This window comes from Lithobates pipiens, unplaced genomic scaffold, assembly GCF_037356315.1.
Source record: "Lithobates pipiens isolate NorthernLeopardFrog02 unplaced genomic scaffold, aLitPip1_a1.2 Scaffold_22, whole genome shotgun sequence".
NCBI lineage: Eukaryota > Metazoa > Chordata > Amphibia > Anura > Ranidae > Lithobates > Lithobates pipiens.
The window spans coordinates 65,066,287-65,084,906 of NW_027507784.1; the positions used below are offsets into that span (position 1 = coordinate 65,066,287).

General features: G+C 38.3%; 1 protein-coding gene across 29 annotated transcripts in view; it reads left to right on the forward strand.

Annotated features, from left to right (window-relative positions):
* NEB (nebulin) overlaps positions 1-18,620 on the forward strand; it is a 300,983-nt gene that overhangs the window by 213,617 nt on the left and 68,746 nt on the right. For all 29 annotated transcript variants that reach the window (XM_077447687.1, XM_077447688.1, XM_077447689.1 and 26 more), the window contains 10 exons: positions 1,873-1,977; positions 3,988-4,095; positions 4,538-4,642; positions 6,708-6,812; positions 7,515-7,619; positions 9,628-9,738; positions 10,803-10,913; positions 11,838-11,948; positions 12,826-12,927; positions 15,325-15,429. In XM_077447687.1, coding sequence (XP_077303813.1) covers positions 1,873-1,977; positions 3,988-4,095; positions 4,538-4,642; positions 6,708-6,812; positions 7,515-7,619; positions 9,628-9,738; positions 10,803-10,913; positions 11,838-11,948; positions 12,826-12,927; positions 15,325-15,429 — 1,068 coding nt within the window. The remainder of the gene's footprint in view (positions 1-1,872; positions 1,978-3,987; positions 4,096-4,537; positions 4,643-6,707; positions 6,813-7,514; positions 7,620-9,627; positions 9,739-10,802; positions 10,914-11,837; positions 11,949-12,825; positions 12,928-15,324; positions 15,430-18,620) is intronic.

The following is an 18,620-nucleotide window of genomic DNA, read 5'->3' on the forward strand; positions in this document are numbered from 1 at the left end:
GATAATCCATGTGACGCGTAAACCAGCCCACTTACAGCAACAATATACCGAGCAATTTACAGAGCATATGTTCAGTTCATCAGATAATTAACAACAATCCTAACACAATGATTCACACATCCAGAGAAGTACAACAGTGTCACAAAGGAAATGTCCCCAGACAGAAATGAGCCTGCACCACTGCAATGAAATAATCAATTCTCGGTCTAGATGGGATGAAGGCTATCACTGCAGAGTCACTGGAGCTACAATACCATTTATTTCATAACACATTATTGCAGGCGAGATTGTCTGTCACATTGCTGTTCTAGAGTTGCATGTTATCTGTGTGAAGTCACGACTAATGATGTTTTGCCTTGATGTGAATAGTAACATATGTGTTGTTATTGCTGTATGTATTTGAGCTTTGAATTGCATGACTGTGATGATAAAAGGTTTTCTAAACTGAACTTGTCACATTGGAGGCAAACATATTTCAAAATAGTTCTCTAGGCATATCACTCAGCTGCTAAAGAAATATTCCCAAGAAATCAGCAGCATCACTGCAGCATGAGGCAAACACACAATCTGCACCACAGCAGAGCTGACAATGATTTAATAGTTTACCTCCTCTGAAATAACAGTCTTAAATAAAATTTAAAAAATGGCTGCTGACTTTTAGAATGAGTGACAGGTACACTTCAAGGTAAGATATTACAAAAGTAGTTCTGTTTTTCTTAACTGTGCATTGAGAAATAAAGGTCTTTCTATGACCATATTGGTACTTTTTTTGCATGGTTGGCTTAACGTCCAAATTTACAAATGACCAGTATTGTGATGCAAAAATGAATATTGGGATATAAATATTAGTGCTTAAGTCACACCAGCAAAATGTTTGCTTGATATTGTACACATTTAAACGTTGGTGTGCCGCACAATGATTAAACCAAAACTGCAAAAAAAAAAAAAAAGAATCCTAATTCTTTTTATGATAGCCACTGTTTTATGGAAATCTTTTCAGTTCACAACACAGAATATGGCAAAATAGGTTTAATTGGGATTTACTAAAGGAACAGAGGCTGGTCAAAAAGTGGATGTTCACTTCGCTTTGTAAATAAGGAGAAACTGTATTCAGTTTCAATACCTAATCATGTGCAGCGGAATTTAAAAAAAATACTTTGCTTGTACATTTTTGATGAGTGTTACCTAATTCATTAAGCTAAGCCAACGTTTATTTTGCAAAGTAACCATGCACTCTTCTTTTAGTAAACCAAACCCATTGGGTGCTATCAAAGTTTAAGAGATTGATGTGGTTGGGATGCATTTGTACCTGTGCTCCCAATACAATTGATATGTGAAGAACATATTGCACAGTATTAAAACCAAAATACACATGCTAAACTTTATATATACACTCTACAATTTAGCGCAACACATAATTTCCAATCACAGCTAACAGTACATATCCGCACAGTTCTAGCACCCTTCAAGTTTTGGTATTGCATATATAAAAAAATATTTATTTCTCCTAAGTGATATTAGGATGATTTGCAACTTTATAGCCAATAGCATTTGGTTTTGTATAAAAAAAACTTCTGACAGAAATATAAGCCTATATTCACGATGCTATTGGTTGATAAGTATTTCACAATTCACAATGTCTGCTTTCCTAATTCATAAGAAATAATGATAGGAAGTGATATATATAAAAAAGAGATCAAAACCCTTGGCACTGTTTGCAAATCATCTTATAAACTGGAGAATATAGATTAAAAAAAGTGGGCATGAGTAATATCAGCTGTCATTTGACTCTAATCTAAACTACACACTAGATAAACATTAATAAACATTTAGAATTTCTGCTGCAGCTGTCTATCTGTTTTGTATTACTAGTGGAAGTACAAAGAGCTCTATGAGAAGGGGAAGGACAAATTCACATCCGTGATTGACACCCCAGAGCACAACCGAGCTCAGAGAGCTGGGAAGCAGATCAGTGAAGTAAGTATGGTACAGAGTTTGTCTTGTCTTGTTCTAAACTTAATATAGAACTATGGTCTCCTATTATGAACAAATACTGCAGCACTTAATTATAAGTGCTTCTGTACTTACAATTTTCTCTTAGACCCCATGCAAAGTCCCAAAAAATACCTGTAGAATCTGCCAGCGAAGTTCACCTAATGCAGCTCCATGTGATGGGGTGGCGATGATGCTGCACTGCTCCTAAATTCATAGCAGAGTTTCCACTCTCATGTAGGCTGTGACTGCTAATTAACAATGGGCGGAGCAAGGTTTTTACATTGTAAGGCTTGTGCTTCACATAATAACTGGATTTTGATATAGAAGCTTTAGATTGGTGTACTATAGAAGGTGTACTTTAGGTCAGGTCCATTGAAAGTGGAACTAAACTCATAATAATTACCAGATCTGCAACAGTTCAGTGCTCCAGCGAGAGGTCCCTTGGTGAAGCTGGCATTTTCTCCCTGCCTTTTATTCAGGTGCCAGTATTCAGTTGTCTTGATTGGCCAATGCAGGATGTCATGATTTTTGCACATACAGGGTCTGCGTCGGCGATGTAAACTGAGCTGTGCTTCCACAACCCATACACATGCCACAGAAGACCGCGAGCAGGCAGATAGGTAGATTTTATTGCAGAAGAGACATTGTATGTCTCTCCTGCAATAAATAGCATGCCTGTAGTAAGCTTTGTAATTTTGCCTTTAGTTCTGCTTTAAGTAGGCTCTGAGCAAGATGGTATTAATGGTTCTTATAGCAAGCTTTCCCGGGGTACATTTTCAGCTGGCGAGTTTCTTAAATTCTATTTTAATTTAGGCTGTCTCCCACTTAAAAGCATTTACTTCATTTTTGGATTTAGGTTGCTTTTTTCAGGGCATAATACAAACATTTGAGAGCTGTAAGCTATCAGAGATCAATTCTACATATCTTCTTTTGCTTTTTTTTTAACTGGAGATACATGGCCACACCCCCTTTATAGAAGTGCTGACATTACAGTTCTGTGACCTGACAGCTTTGTTTAATGCCTGGTACACACAATGAGATTATCAGATCAATGATCCACCATTTTGTTTGCATGCTAGTCGTCATATAAAAAAGAAGATTACTAAAGTACTAAAATTCTCGTGCGCAGGGCTTTTTTTCTCAGAGAATAGGTGCAGGAACTCCTCCTTTCTGAGTCACCCCTTGACTCCGCCCCTACCCACCTCCGAGCACTGTTCCTTGGTTCCACCCCTAACCCACCTCCCAGTACCACCTCTTTTAGAGAATACAGAACCAAGTATCATTTTGTGGTGCTAAGTATTTTTTATGGAATTTGTTAATGATAACAAGAAACGACAGAATAACATTTTTTCGATCTGGTATCGTACAGGGAAAAAATTTCTGTTTATTCCTTTGGATAATTTCTGAGGAAAGCTGTGTATTAACGATCAGATTACTGTATGATAGCTTAAAAAAAGCGGTATCTTTTGTCCTATTTTCTGATCATTTGTGCTGGGACTTAAGGGCCAGGGTGAACTCTTTAACCCCACTCATTTATGCAAAATGTGACAGAATTTCTTTGACCCCCACCAATGATAACATTAGGTCCCTGTGACCCCTACCCCTTTTATCAAGTACTACCTTTGGATCTCTGTGAACACATCATTATGCAATTGCTAACACTGCAGCTCCATAAACAGACCATCTATTACCACTAGACCTCTAGAACTCCCAATCCTTTTATGCAAAGAGTAAGACTGAAACTCAATAACCTTAATATCCTACATTTTAAAATTAGTGTCTAAGCTATTAATATACAGTACTCCAGCTCTTTGCAATAATGCTATGAGACAGTAAGCTTGGTATTAATAACACCACTAAACCGTGGCTTACTAAGGAAGGATGAACAAAGGAGCAAAGCAGAATTTCAGATCAAGTAAGAATTAAACTTTATGGTGGTTTATATGCTTAAAAATTGATACAATTTCTAAAGTATGTGTCTTACATTTGCAGAACATCTACAAAATGGATTGGAACAAGGTTAAGGCCAAGTCTTACACCACTATCCATGATACCCCAGCACTGCTACATGCGCGAAAAGTAAAGGACAAGATCAGTGAGGTGTGTATCTGTATTTAGTTGTCAGAAATCTAAAAGTTCTTTAGACATAAGTAAACTGTAATATAAACAAGTAAAAAAAAATCAGATTTAGTTACTTTAGTAGTTAAAGAGAGTCATTTTCTGATTGACTGGTCATTTACTGTGGAGAAGCAACATCAGTGGTCTCGACACAAACATTTAGTCTTAACATCTTATTAAAGAATGAGGAATATTATTTATAAAATTATTATCAATATAACTTTTATTTTGTATCATTATTTCTATTTATGATCCTCTATACAATTATTGTGATGCACCATTGGCAGTATAATGTGTGATTTAAACTTGAAATAGGTGGTGAAGGCCATTGCTTTGTTGGAAGCCAGTGAATTGCCTGGTTAAGGTTTTTTTTAAATCTTATTATATAAAGTGATGATACTAATGGATGTGTTTATATTTAAAGCTGAAATACAAAGAACTGTATGAGAAGAGCAGAGGACATTGTACCATGGTGCCAGATGCTCTCCCTATCAAGACAGCCAAAGATGCCTACAAATCCATCAGCAATGTAAGCTTTTACGTCACTCTCCCCACCCTTGCTCTCTCTGTCTAACTCTGATATCCCTCCCTCTGTCTCTTTTTCTCACCTCCCTAAAAATGAAACATCAGACAAAAGTCTTTCTTTAGTTTTTGATAAAGTAATGTAAAGTTTGATTTCCTGCCAGTAATTACTGCTGCCAGGAGGAGATCTTTCTTCAATGTAGGCCATACGGTGACAATCAAGGTTTGGCTATGAGATTAACTTCCTTGTTTCTTGTGTATATTCCTATAAAGAATCCTATGGAGGTCTGACATAATATTGCTGTTGTCACTGACCCCTTAATGGAGTCTTCATAGGAATATATTGAGAATGTTTTGGTTGGAGAATAAACATGATGAGCCTTGTTTGGCACATCAGGACCAGATAACAGTTGATGTGTCTAAAACTAAGGAGTGCTGAGTAACGTTTTGCTTTATGCTTCTTTCTCCTAGCTCTGCTATTTCCCTTTTTTTACCCTCCCTCCTTACTACCTCTTATACCTAGGGTAGGAAGAGCATTCAGATCTCAATCATAGCCAGGCCTGCAGTCAGTGATAGCTGCTGGCCCTTCTCACTGTTCAAAGATGCAATTATCCAGCATCTATTTTCTTAGCACCTCTGTGATGTTAATCAGTGTAAAACTGGGAAATGTTTTGTGCTCATTTGTTAAAGAAAGCAGAATGGCAGGGATTATTTGTAGTCACAACATTGTATTTTCATTAGTGAACTGATATCATCATTACAGAGCAGCAGCTATCTTGATCAGCTAATAAAGCTCATTGGACTCAATTCACAAAAGAATATTGCATTTGATATTTTGGTCACATGACACATTTTTTCCAAATATGGCATATGATATTCAAAATGTCAGTTCACTATCCCCTTATGTGGTATTTACCTTAAAAAGCAAAAACACTTGGTAAGTACCGCATAAAAGCCAATACACTAAAGAAAAAACAACATGCATTAAATAAGTAGTGGTCCAGGCATGCAACATTTAAGGAATGGATATGACGTCATGCAATCGGTTTCACAAGATAACTAGTGCACATTTTGAAGCAATAGCGCATGCCTTATTTTACAAGCATTTTTTGATGAATGGCAAGACATTTTTGGAAAAACATTTTACTGCTAATCATAAAGTGGTAAATACTGGTTCATGAATTGAGCCCATTGTCATCTACAATGAAAGTGATTGTAAAAGATCATTTTTATCTTTTTTAAATAACAAACATGTCATACTTACCTCCACTGTGCAGCTCGTTTTGCACAGAGTGGCCCCGAACATCCTCTTCTGGGGTCCCTGGGCTCTCGCGGCTCCCCTTTACATCAGATAACCCCCTAGGAGAAATGCTCTCCCGAGGGGGCTACCTTGCGGGTGCGCTCCCGTGTCCAGCATTTGCGTCCACAGACACAAATACTGGCCTCAGCTGCACCCCACGGCATTGGATTTGATTGGCAGCAGTGGGAGCCAATGGCTGGGCTGCTATCAATCTATCCAATCAAGAGCCAAGAACCCCGGGCAGAGGGACAGCGCATCTCCGTCGTGTCAAGTTTCAGAGCTCAGGTAAGTAAAACGGGGGGGGGGGGGGGGCAGGTGGGGGGCTGGTGACTGCCAGGTGTTTTTTCACCTTAATGCAATAGAGTGTATTAAGGTGAAAAAACACAAGGGTTTACAACCCCTTTAATCCTATAGAAATCACTTTTTTTTAAAAACGATGTTCCCTATCCCTAACAATACCCCCCCCCCCCCTTCACCATGGACATCAATCACTCTGGGACACTTTTGTAGTGCCTTTAGCCTATAGGAAACTGCTCATACCATGAAAGCTGTAATTGGTTGTGTTTACTTTCCAGGCCAAAAATTCACAGTCTTGCATCTAACCCACAGTTTTCTTCTTTCACTCTCTGTCTCTGTACATTAACTATATTTCGTTCTATCTCTTTTCTTCTTACTTCTTCTGAACTGCCTCTTAAATGCATCTCTGAACTTCTACTACTGATTATGATACTAAATACTCAGTTTTCTTAACAAAGTTTCTTTTGTTAAACAGTTGACCTATAAGAAGAAATATGAGGCCACCAAGGCTCATTGGCAGTGGACTACTGACATGCCAGACTTCGTGCAGAATGCAAAGTCTTCTCTACAGCAGAGTGATGTAAGTGACTTAGCATGCATCGTGACACACACTAACTAGCCTGTACTCGTACGTCAGCGGTCCATAGGTATGTACGTCGCTACAGAATTGTAAGACAAATATCTATCTCTGTCTTAGCCCTTAGACCGATAATAAGAAAGTAAAAGTGTGGTCTTCTACAATTCTTATTACATACTAGCATACCTTAGAATAATTAACAGAAGGCTATTTACATCTTAAGGGGCAATGTAACAATAAGTACAATTGCATAAAATCTGCAATTCTTTCTGAAGGGTCTTTTTTGAGGCCTCCAAGAGATAATGGCCCATCCTTTATCCAAAATTCTACTGGAATATATATATATATTTTGTGGGGCTTTGATCTCAGATTGATTCGACACAGGTCAAGGAGGTTGTGGAGGTTCCTTCTTGGAACATCATAGTTACTAACAGTTTGGGATGAGCACAGACAGTGGGACTCCTGACTCCTAATAACTGTAAATGCAGGGTGGTCAATTACAATACATTATTATGATTGTATGGTATGGAAAATTAGCTAATATGTCACCCTTTCCAACTTCATAAGATGGCATGAAAATGAATAGTAGGTTATACTTAAAAATAAAACAACTTTACTGACTAAACAAATATTGTTTAATTTGAATCTCTTCCTTAATTTACTATATTCTGACATTTTCTATTGAACTTGATTTTCTCATTTCAGTATGAATACAAACTGGACAGAGAATTCCTGAAGGGATGCAAGCTGTCTGTTACAGATGACAAAAACACTGTCCTTGCCCTGAAGAATGCTGAAATGAATAGCAATGTAAGTTTTGCATCACTGCAAAATACATCTGTTACATTTTCAAGAACATTATAAAGAAAGTACATAGTTGGGACTATATAAAGATTTTTAAACTGTAGTCATATGACTATCTGAGTCATTGCTAAAGACACCTTGCTGCTGTAAAAATATGTTGAGCAACATCACAGGAAGCGTTAAGAAAACCTGTGTCTAGTGTTATCAGTCTATCAGGCTTGATTTTTTTGTTTAATCTGGTTAATCTTAGAGCAGTGATCCTCAACTCCTGTCCTCAGGACCCACTAACAGGCCAGATTTGAAGTATTACCTTGGGGAGATGCAGACTAGAATACTGCAATCACTGAACAAAAAATTATATCACCTGTGATTTATTTAAGTTATCTTGCAAACTTGAGCTGTTAGTGGGTCCTGAGGACAGAAGTTGAGAACCACTGGCTTAGAGCATCTCTATATCTTCACCTGCCAGGTACCTGGGTCTGCTTAAATGGCTTAGTAACTTCACCCCTGACCCACCTCCTCCTCAAAGCATGCCACCTTTATAGTTTAGTCAGGTGTATGCATTCCATTGTAGGATTCACAGAGGGAAGGTAAGACCTAAGGAAAAAACTGCTTATTATAGCCAGATTGCTTGTTTCAATTCATGGCAGTTTTTTTTAATATGCATAGTTGCATAGTAGGCAAGGTTGAATAAAGACAATAGTCCATCCAGTTCAACCTGTGTAGGTGTACGTGTGTCAGTGTCTATAATTATTTCCCATATCCCTGTATGTTGTGTTCTTTATGATGCATATCCAAGAGTCTTTTAAAAATATCCATACTCCCCGCTGCCACCACCAATTTTGGAAGAGAGTTACACATCCTTATCGCCCTGACAGTGGAAAATGCCCCTGCGCAGTTTAAGGTTAAATCGCTTCTCCTCCAATCACATTGCGTTGTCCTGTGTCCTCTTACACTCCCTGAGACTAAATAGTTTTTTTTCTATGCTGGGATCACCATTGAGGTATTTGTAAAATCGCTATCATGTCCCCTCTCGAGCGTCTCTTCTCCAGAATTAATTTAGTGCTAGTAGTCGCTCCTTGTAATTGAGGTCCTCCAGTCCCCTTATTCATTTTGTTGCCCTTCTTTGGACTCTCTCCAGTTCCAGCACATCCCTTCTGAGGACTGGTGACCAGAACTGGATGGAGTACTCCAAATGTGGCCTATGTAGTTTTATAAAGTGGCAGGATTATCATTTTATCCTGAAGTATATCCCCTTTTTTATGCATGCTAAATATCTGCCGGCTTAGTAGCTGCAGCTTGACATTGCATGTTATTACTCCATCATCTACTAGGACCCCCAGATCTTTCTCCATCCTTGATTCCCCCAGCGATTCTCCCCCTAGTGAATAGTTTGCATTTATGTTTTTCTCCACAATAAACCTAATTTCCATGTAGTTGCCAACTCCATTATTTTGTTCAGGTCTTTCGCTAAAATTTATATATCCTGCTTATCTTTGAGTCACCTGTAAAAACTGAGATTGAGCTATTTATCCCATCCTTTATATAATTTATGAATAAGTTTAATAGAAATGGTCCCAAGACAAAACCTTGGGGTACCCCACTTACCACTCCAGACCAGTCTTAGTACACGTAATTTATCACCACCCTTTGGACATGCCCCATAACCATTTTTTTACCCAAGATAAAACTTTATGGTCCATGCCTGTAGACCATAGCTTGTAAATTAAGCATTTATGGGGAACTGTATTAAATGCTTTTTGCAAAATCCAGATACACCAAATCTACAGGCCTCCCCCTGTCTAGATGGCAGCTCACTTCCTTATAGAATGTTAGCAGATTGGTCTGACAGAAATGACCCTTTGTAAACCCATGCTGATTACTACTAATGATACTAATATTGTAACCCATCCACCTGAAATAAACATTGGTTGCACATTATTTACCATTGATCAGCTTTTTACAGATGAAATAAATACATGGGCTTATATTCAATATTTTGCTTTGCTTGCAGGTGAAATACAAGACAAAGTATGATAAAGGAACGTACCAAGGAGAATTTGGAATTGTTTCAGATACACCTCAGATCATCCATGCTAAATCTGCCAGTGCTCTTGTATCTGAGGTAGGTTTAGCTATGGGATTATGTTGGAATGGTATTTTCACAATAGCACAGTCAACCTTCTAATATTTTGTCCACCCTCCTTCCAGTGTTTCTCCACATCATTGCTAAAACATATGCAAAATGTATTTTCTAGTTCACTACTTGGTTAAAAGATGTCATTTGTACATGCATCAGATCCTTCCCTAAACTTTTACTAAACACTGCTCATGTTTTGACACTTTAATTTAGCATCCCAGTACAATTGTTACAGAACTTCTATTCTACTTATACTATTAGTTTACAGTATTAATGCTCTTGGACCCTATTAGTATGTGTCAACCAAAATGGTCCACTGAAGACTGAAAATCATAGCTAATGATTTGGGGGTCTTTAAAGTGATAGTACAAGTATCCTTTGTTCTTTTTTAAATAACAAACAGGTGTATACTTACCTGCTCTGTGCAATGGAATTATACAGATCGGGCCCGAACCTCCTCTTCTCAAGTCTCCTGCCAGCACTTTTTTTTCGAGTGCCCTCATAGCAAGCCGCTTCCTATGGGGGCACTCGTGCAGGTTCAATCCCAAGCCTTTCTCCCTAAATATAAGGGGGGAGGGGCCAATACTGATGCCTAAACATTTTTTACATTATTGCAGAGAATGCAATAAAGTAAAAACTATTTAGGCTTTAGAACAACTTTAAAGCTAATTGTTAGAAAACCTTTAAAGTACCAACCTATAGAACTGATATAATTAATCATGCAGTAACCTCATAGAAAAGTGTGGTTTTCAGTTCAAATATTATCAACATATATAATCAGCTTTATAAAACAATTTTTCATAAGCACACAAAATACATATATACCAAAATACCTATCAACACATTAAATGTATTACATATAAATAATCCCAATCTTTTTTCTCTTCCTTTTTGTAACATGAAAATAATTATTTGGTAAAAACAGAGGTCAAAATGAAAGATGATGAACAATTAATAAAAAGGTGTCCTGCAGGTAGAAGAGAGAAGCCAAAATGGTAAGGTATAAAGAAACATCACTTGAAAATGAAATCTATAAAACTTTCTTTCAGAACAAATACAAAGCAGAAGGGAAGAAGCAGCTGCCACACGGGACATTTACCACTCTCCCTGAAACCCGTGATACAGTTCACGTCAAAGAAGTGACTAGGATTGTTAGTGAGGTGAGTGTTGTGTACTATATCAGATTCCATTCAACCCTGTGCAAGACAGCTAGACATGATCCTGACAATACATTCCACAGTTACATAGGCTGAAAAAATATGATCCCCCAGGAGGTTGTTTAGTATTCCCTTGATCAACAATCCATGGTATTTTTTACCTATAAATATTAATATCCTTTTACATTTGGTGTATTTAGGAATGCATCCAGCCCTTTTTTTAAAGCAATCCAAAAAAAGTGAGTGAGTCTATGCCACATTTTCATAACTCTTACTATGAAGAAGCCTTTTCCTATGTGGAGGCGAAATCTCTTTTTTTCTCCAAAGAGTGCCCCCTTGTCTTTTGTAATGGCCTGAAAGTTAATAACTTTACAATAGATTCTCTATATGGACCACTTATGTATTTATATATGATAATCATATCCCCTTTAATCGCCTCTTTTCAAGGGAGAATAAATTCAGCTCAACTAATCAGCTTCCAACTTTAGCTTGTTCAATTAAGTGTTGTCAATAGAACCTAGAAGCTGATTTTGTGTGCACCAGTTATAGTAAATCTCCCCCTATGTCTCTCTCTCTATTATCCTTGATACAAGAAATTTATTTGCTACCTTTAGAAACTGCAGCTTTGCATTGCTTTCTATTATTAAGTCTATGCCAGATCCTTCTCCCCCAATTGACTCCCCCAGCTGTTCTCCTAGAATGTATGATGCATGCAAACTTTTAGCCCCCAAGTGCATAACTTTACATTTATCAACAATAAACTTCATTTACCACATAGTTGCCCAATTTAGTATTGCATGGAGGTCGGATTATATTCTGGAGACCTTATGTAAAGATTTCTTTAGATCTAGTTAATAAACTGCAAACGAATCAAGTTCTGTTTTTACATTTTCAGAAATCTAACTTTATCTTAATAAATATTTACAGAATCAATACAAAGAAAAGTTTGTGAAAGAGAAAGGCAAGTCCAACTATGCTATCATGCAGGAACCACCCGAGGTGAAGCACGCAGTTGAGGTGGCCAAGGCCCAAAGCAATGTGAGTAAATAGAATGTAAAAAAAGTTCACGTTTTCCATAACTTTCTTATTATGTTTGAGTCTATGAATTGATTGAGAAAATAAAAAGAGAACCAACATCATTGTATACACCGGTTTATATCAAAGTAAAACCACAACAGTCCCAACATTAAGGCTGCCTCGTCCAATGTATTTCACCAAATAGAAACAAGTCACCTATCAGCCCTATTGGGTGAAACGTGTTGGAGAAAGTGTTTTTTTAACAGGTACTGTTAGTATGGTTGTACTATGGTATGGTATGGTATGGTATGGTTGGATTAAACTGGTGTGTACAGTGGTTAGCAGTTTTTCATTTGCTTAGTGTGTTTGGAGTGCGGAAAGCTTAGTTCAAGCCTGGCACCCAGCATTCAGGTGTTAGTGGAAGGGCAAGCATGTAAGGGAGGTGCCTCATTTCTCTTATATATGAAATTATTGTTTTAATGCGTGTGAATATTAGAAAATTACATAAAGACGTAGGATTGATTTACTAAAGGCAAATAGGCTGTTCACTTTACAAAGGAATGTACCCCTCTGCTTAGTGAATGTGGTAGAAATTCACTTTGCAAAGAATACCCAGCCACATGCCAGGAAAATAAACTGTATTTTTACTTGCTCATGATTGGATGATGAAAATCACCTTATTCACTAAGCTAATGGAATATTCCCTTGTAAAGTGAACACCCTATCTGGCTTTAATAAACCAACCCCATAAAGCCATTTTTGCCCCCTTTTTTTAGTCACTTGCATCAGATGTGGAAGAGTTGATTACTCAGGCTGTGCGTGCGTGTGTGTGCATGTAAGTGTGTATGTACATGTATATACTGTATCTAACATTTAAACTCTTTAATTTGCTTTGTAGGTTGCTTACAGGAAAGCTGCAAAGGCTAACCTAAACTACACATCTGTTATTGACAGACCTGATATTCAGAAGGCAACTCTTGTGTCTAAACTAGTCAGCAATGTAAGTACTTAAATTGTATGCACTCAGTAACAGTTTGTTGTTATTACTAGCATTCTCTGTTGTCCATTGAGGGATACGGCATGATTATAATTGAACAAGGCAGGGTTACATTGATGACTACAGGATAAATGGAAACTAGGCACATAGGCACTAAAAGCCCCCCCCCCCCCCCCCCCCCACCGGAGGCTATAACCCTCTTAGTTTAACTTAGTTTCTCAGAATAAATGTCTCCTTCCTTTTTGGTAGACCTCTCCATAATGAGTTGTTTCAAGACATATGTCTCCCTTGGGGAACACCAGATGTAGGTTTACTAGCATTTGGGTTTAACACAAAGCTGGACAGATTTGTCTCCAGCGTGAGGGACAGGGGATGCAGTGCCATGGGATCAGCCACTACTTCCTCTACTTCAAAGGATTATAATTTATCGCATCCCAGTTATTCCAATAACTCTGAATTGGTTTCACAGAGTGTAGTGCACTCACCTTGTTGGTCTCTTAGCTGACACTCTGTGGCCCTCATCAGATTGGCCGGATCTGTTATCTCAAGCTTGGCTTGACTTTGGTCCAAGCTCTGTGAGACAGAGGTATTGCAGATTATGTTATCCTGAGCATGCTTAAAGTTCATAAGTCTACATCATGCAAGATTTATCATCTCACCTGGAAGGCTTTTTTTCACCGGTGGGAGAATAAGGGGGGGGGTGCTTTTTTTTAGCAGGCAGTGTTTTTTCTTTCCTTAATTTGGGGGTAGAACAGTGTTTAGCTGTTAGCACTATCAAGGGTCAAATGTCTGCCCTGTCTGTTTTTTTTCAAGGTTCTTTTCCTATTCCTAATTCAGTAATTTTCACTTTTATTGCTCTCTTGGCTCAGCCCAAAAACAACCATGGGATCCAAATTTAGTATGATTGGTATTATAAAAACCCTGCTTGAGCCTAACAGGAACATTTCCTTGATTCTGTAGCCTTTTTTGTGGCCATTACTTTGGCTATAAGGGTCTCTGAATTATAGGCATCCTCCTGTAAGAAGCCCTATATGATTTAACACAAAGACCTGGTTGTTTAGAGACCAAAGGCCCCCTTATTTCCTAAGGTGGTGCCTGCTTTTCAGCTTGAGGAGGATTCTGTGTTATCTTCATTTTGTCCAGCTCTGGTTCTTCCCAAGGAAGTCTTTCTCCACAGTTTCTTTGAAACCATGAAATCTCTTCTAAAGTACTTATTTTAGGCCAACAGATGCCTGGTTTGTTGTTCCAGAAGGTTCTAAAAGAGGGTCTTCAGCTTCTAGATTCAGTATTTCTAAGAGTATTAGCCCCTGTACACACGGTCGGAGATTTCAACAACCAAATCCGTCGGATTTTGTCCGTCGGATTTTGCCCGTCGGATCTTGTCCGAAACTGTTGCATACACACGGTCGGACTAAGTTGTCGAAAAATCTGATCATTCAGAACGTGATGACGTAATTTCATTACGATGGGACTACGTTCAGGCTAGTAGCCAATAGCTTTGATGTAGGAATTTGATCTGAGCATGCGTGGCACTTGGTCCGATCAAAATTCTCTACACATGATCGGAGTATGTCTGATCGAACCAGTTGGTCGGAAAATATTTCCAACAAGTTGGAAAATTGGGTCCGACGGATATTCCAACGGAATCAGTCCGATGCATACCACACACAGTCGGATTATCCGACAACACGGTCCGATAGGACATTCCGACGGATTCTCCGACCGTGTGTACAAGGGCTTAAACAGGTTGTTTTGCAGGCCTACTTGATAAAGTGCCTAATTTACCATTAAAGCCCACTCATTCCATTAGAGCATGAGTTCCTCTTGAGATTGTTATCATCAGGCCTCTGTGACTGCAACCTGGTTGTCTGTGGACACATCCTCTAGGGTCCATATACCTGCCTTGGCAGTTGCTAGTTTTGGTCGAAAAGCTCTACAAGTGGCTGTTTAAAGCTCTTTTTTTCTTTGTCTTGTTTTGAGTTTTTACTTGTTGGGCTGGTTCACCTATGTTTGTGTTGGTGTGCCTGCCTCTCTGTTTTTGATGTCCCTTTGTTGCTTGAGTACCATCAAGCTGTGTCACTCAGGGGATGACAGAGAAAATAGTACTTACGGTAAAAGCCCTTTCTCTAAGTCCATTAATGGACACAGATCCCTATCTTCATATGCTAGAGGGAGGGGTTATAGCCTCCAGAGGTCTGTCCTTCAGCCTGTATGTGCCTAGTGCCTGCTTCTCATGTAGTCAGCAGTATAACCCCATGTTGCTTAATAATCATTAAGCTGTGGCCCTAAATCGATTCCAAGAAAATAATTTGAACCATTTATAAAGTAGTAAGTCCACAGTGAGTACAAAAATCATATTATTTGTATGCAGGCTAACAAAATATTTTTATTTGTTCTTAGATTCAGTACAAAGCTAAAGCCCGTGAAGAAGCTGGCCGTGGTTACTCTGGTCTTGGACGACCGGACATTGATCTGGCTCAGGAAGTGTCCAAACTTACAAGCCAGGTGAGAAAAAAGAAGAATATTTTAATTAACCTTCTGAAACAGGGACCCTTAACCTACACCTGCTTCATATCAAACAAATGACCTAATGTTGACAACCAGTGCAAGATAAAATGTAGTGCTTTAGCTTTGTGTTACGTCTGTATATTTTCATTCATTTTTCACAATCATTAAAGTGTACAGTATCTCTCATTTTGGATAGAGTAGGGGAGGGTTAGAATCCAGTCAACTTTATATTGTTTACATATATGAAGAGATTTGTTATAAAAGGCTTGTATTGTTGACTACATAATATATTTAAAACATATATAGCTATAATATATGAAAAATATACATATATCACTTTATTGGATATTAAAACTAAAATGACCAAGATATAAAATCATAAGCACAACAATGTGAATCTAAATTACTGATTTAAGTCCCACATTCTATTACACAGCCTTCAGACATATATCTATATAATTTACATAACAAATAAGGAATATATTCCAGTATATTATGGGAGTTCACAATGGGATCTGCTCCCTATAATTGTAGATCCACAACATGTAAAACAATTCACCAGCAAATTAGTACAACACACCAGTCACTGATAAAACAGTATATACAGCAAAATCAAACATTGGGTAAATAATCGGCAAAACCAGTATAATCTGCTTGCAATTCACAGTGCCTTGAAAATGTATTCATACCCCTTGAAATTTTCTACATTTTGTCATGTTACAACTAAAAATGTAAATGTATTTTATTGGGATGTTATTTGATAGACCAACACAAAGTGGCACATAATTGTGAAGTGAAAGGAAAATGATAAATGGTTTTCAATTATTTTATTTTTTTTACAAATAAATAAATTAAAAGTGTGGCATGCATTCATATTCAGCCCCCTTTACAGTGATACCCCTAACTAAAGTCTAGTTCAACCCATTGTCTTTAGAAGTCACCTAATTAGTAAATTAGTAAATCTCAGTAAAAACACAGCTGTTCTGTGAAACCCTCAGAGGTTTGTTAGAGGTCCTTAGTGAACAAACAACATCATGAAGACCAAGGAACATACCAGACAGGTCAGGGATAAAGTTGTAGAGAAGTTTAATGCAGGGTTAGGTTATAAAAAAATATCCCAAGCTTTGACCATCTCAAGGAGCACTGTTCAATCCATCCTACGGAAATGGAAAGAGTATGGCATAACTGAAAACCTACCAACACATGGCCTTCCACCTAAACTGACAGGATGGGCAAGGAGAGCATTCATCGGAGAAGCAGCCAAGAGACCCATGGCAACTCTGGAGCAGCTGCAGAGATCCACAGCTAAGGTGGGAGAATCTGTCCATAGGACAACTATTAGTCATGCACTCCACAAATCTGGAAGAGTGGCAAGAAGAAAGCCATTGTTGAAAGAAAGCCACAAGAAGTTCAGTTTGCTGTTTGCGAGATGCCATGTCGCATGTGCCATGGCAGACATGTGGAAGAAGGTGCTCTTGTCAGATGAGACCAAAATTTAACTTTTTGGTCTAAAAGCAAAACACTATGTCTGGTGGAAAACAAACACTGCACATCGCCCTGAACACACCATGCTTTTCTTCAGCATGGACAGGGAAGCTGGTCAGCTGGAAGCTGGAGGGAGCTGAATACAGGGCAATCTTAGAATAAAACCTGTTAGAGTCTGCAAAAGACTTGAGACTGGGGTGGAGGTTCACCATCCAGCAGGACAACAACCCTAAATGTACAGCCAGAACTACAATGGAATGGCTTAGATCAAAGCATATTCATGTGTTAGAATGGCCTAGTCAAAGTCCAAACCTAAATCCAATAGAGAATCTGTTGAAAACTGCTGTTCACAAATGCTCTCCATCCAATTTGATTTGAATTTCGCAAAAAAGAATGGGCAAAAATGTCACTCTCTAGATGTTTAAAGCTGGTAGAGACATACCAAAAAGACTTGCAGAATGCAAAGTCAGATTGCTTTCCTCCAGGAAACACACTTCCAGGCCGGGAAAATCCCTAAATTGAGTAATAGAGCTTACCCAGTGGTATATCATAGCCCATTTACAACATCTAAAGCTAAGGGAGTCAGTATTCTTATAGCAAGGTCTGTTCCATGGTCGCTAGGTACATACATTAGGGATGAGCAAGGTAGATTTTTGATAGTTAAGGGCGTAATCAGCGCTACTCAGGTAACCTTGGTTAATCTATATTTTCCTAACTCGAATCAGTTGCTTTTCATAAGGTCTTTGTTTCCTCTGATTTTGGAGCATAAGGATGGGATATGGATTTTAGGAGGGGATTTTAATTTTGCATATGATCCACTCCTAGATGTCTCAAGGGGTGTATCTCATTTATCATTCTCTTATTTAAAGCGACTAAAGGCAGAATTAAATCTTCTTCAACGGTAGATGTATGGCGTTTGCAACATCCCAATGTTAGAGACTATACTTTTTTTTTTTTTCAGTTCATTCATCATACTCAAGAATTTATTACTTTTTTCTTCCACAAAAAGAGCTGGACAGAGTTTAAGCAACTTCGATAGATCCAATTTTGCTTGCTGACCATGCTCACTTAGATATAAATCTAAATATAGTGGCTACAAGGACCCTGTCTTGGAGGCTTAATGATACACTGTTAAAGGACCCAACTACCATGAATGAGGTTCTACAAGGTTTAGCAGAATATCTTAGCTAGAACGACCAACCTAATACATCTCCGACTGTATTGTGGGAGGCACATAAATGCTTTATAAGAGGAATCTTTCTTAAACACGGAGCCAGGATAAAAAACGAAGGCGGTTGGAAACTGAGATGTTACTTGTGAGGATTGGTAAACTTGAGTCCATTCACAAAAAAACACTTGCTAAGCAGACACAGGAAGATTTATTTTCCCTACATCAGCAGTACAATTAAGCTGTCAGATTCTACGGCTATAGCTCAGGAATTAAAAATTTTTTACCGGAGGCTTTATAATCTGCAAAATACCCAAACCCAGAAATGCTCTACCCGGGCAGATTTGATTTCGGCCTTTTTGACAGCATCAGGTATGCCCCTAGTTCCGCAGGAGGTAATTGCAGGCATGGAGGCCCCTATAGCAAATAAAGAACTGGCCATGGCAATAGAATGCTCTAAACCAGGGAAGGCCCCTGGTCCTGATGGGTTAAATCTTATATACTATAAAACATTCCAGGACGTTCTCTCTCCTTA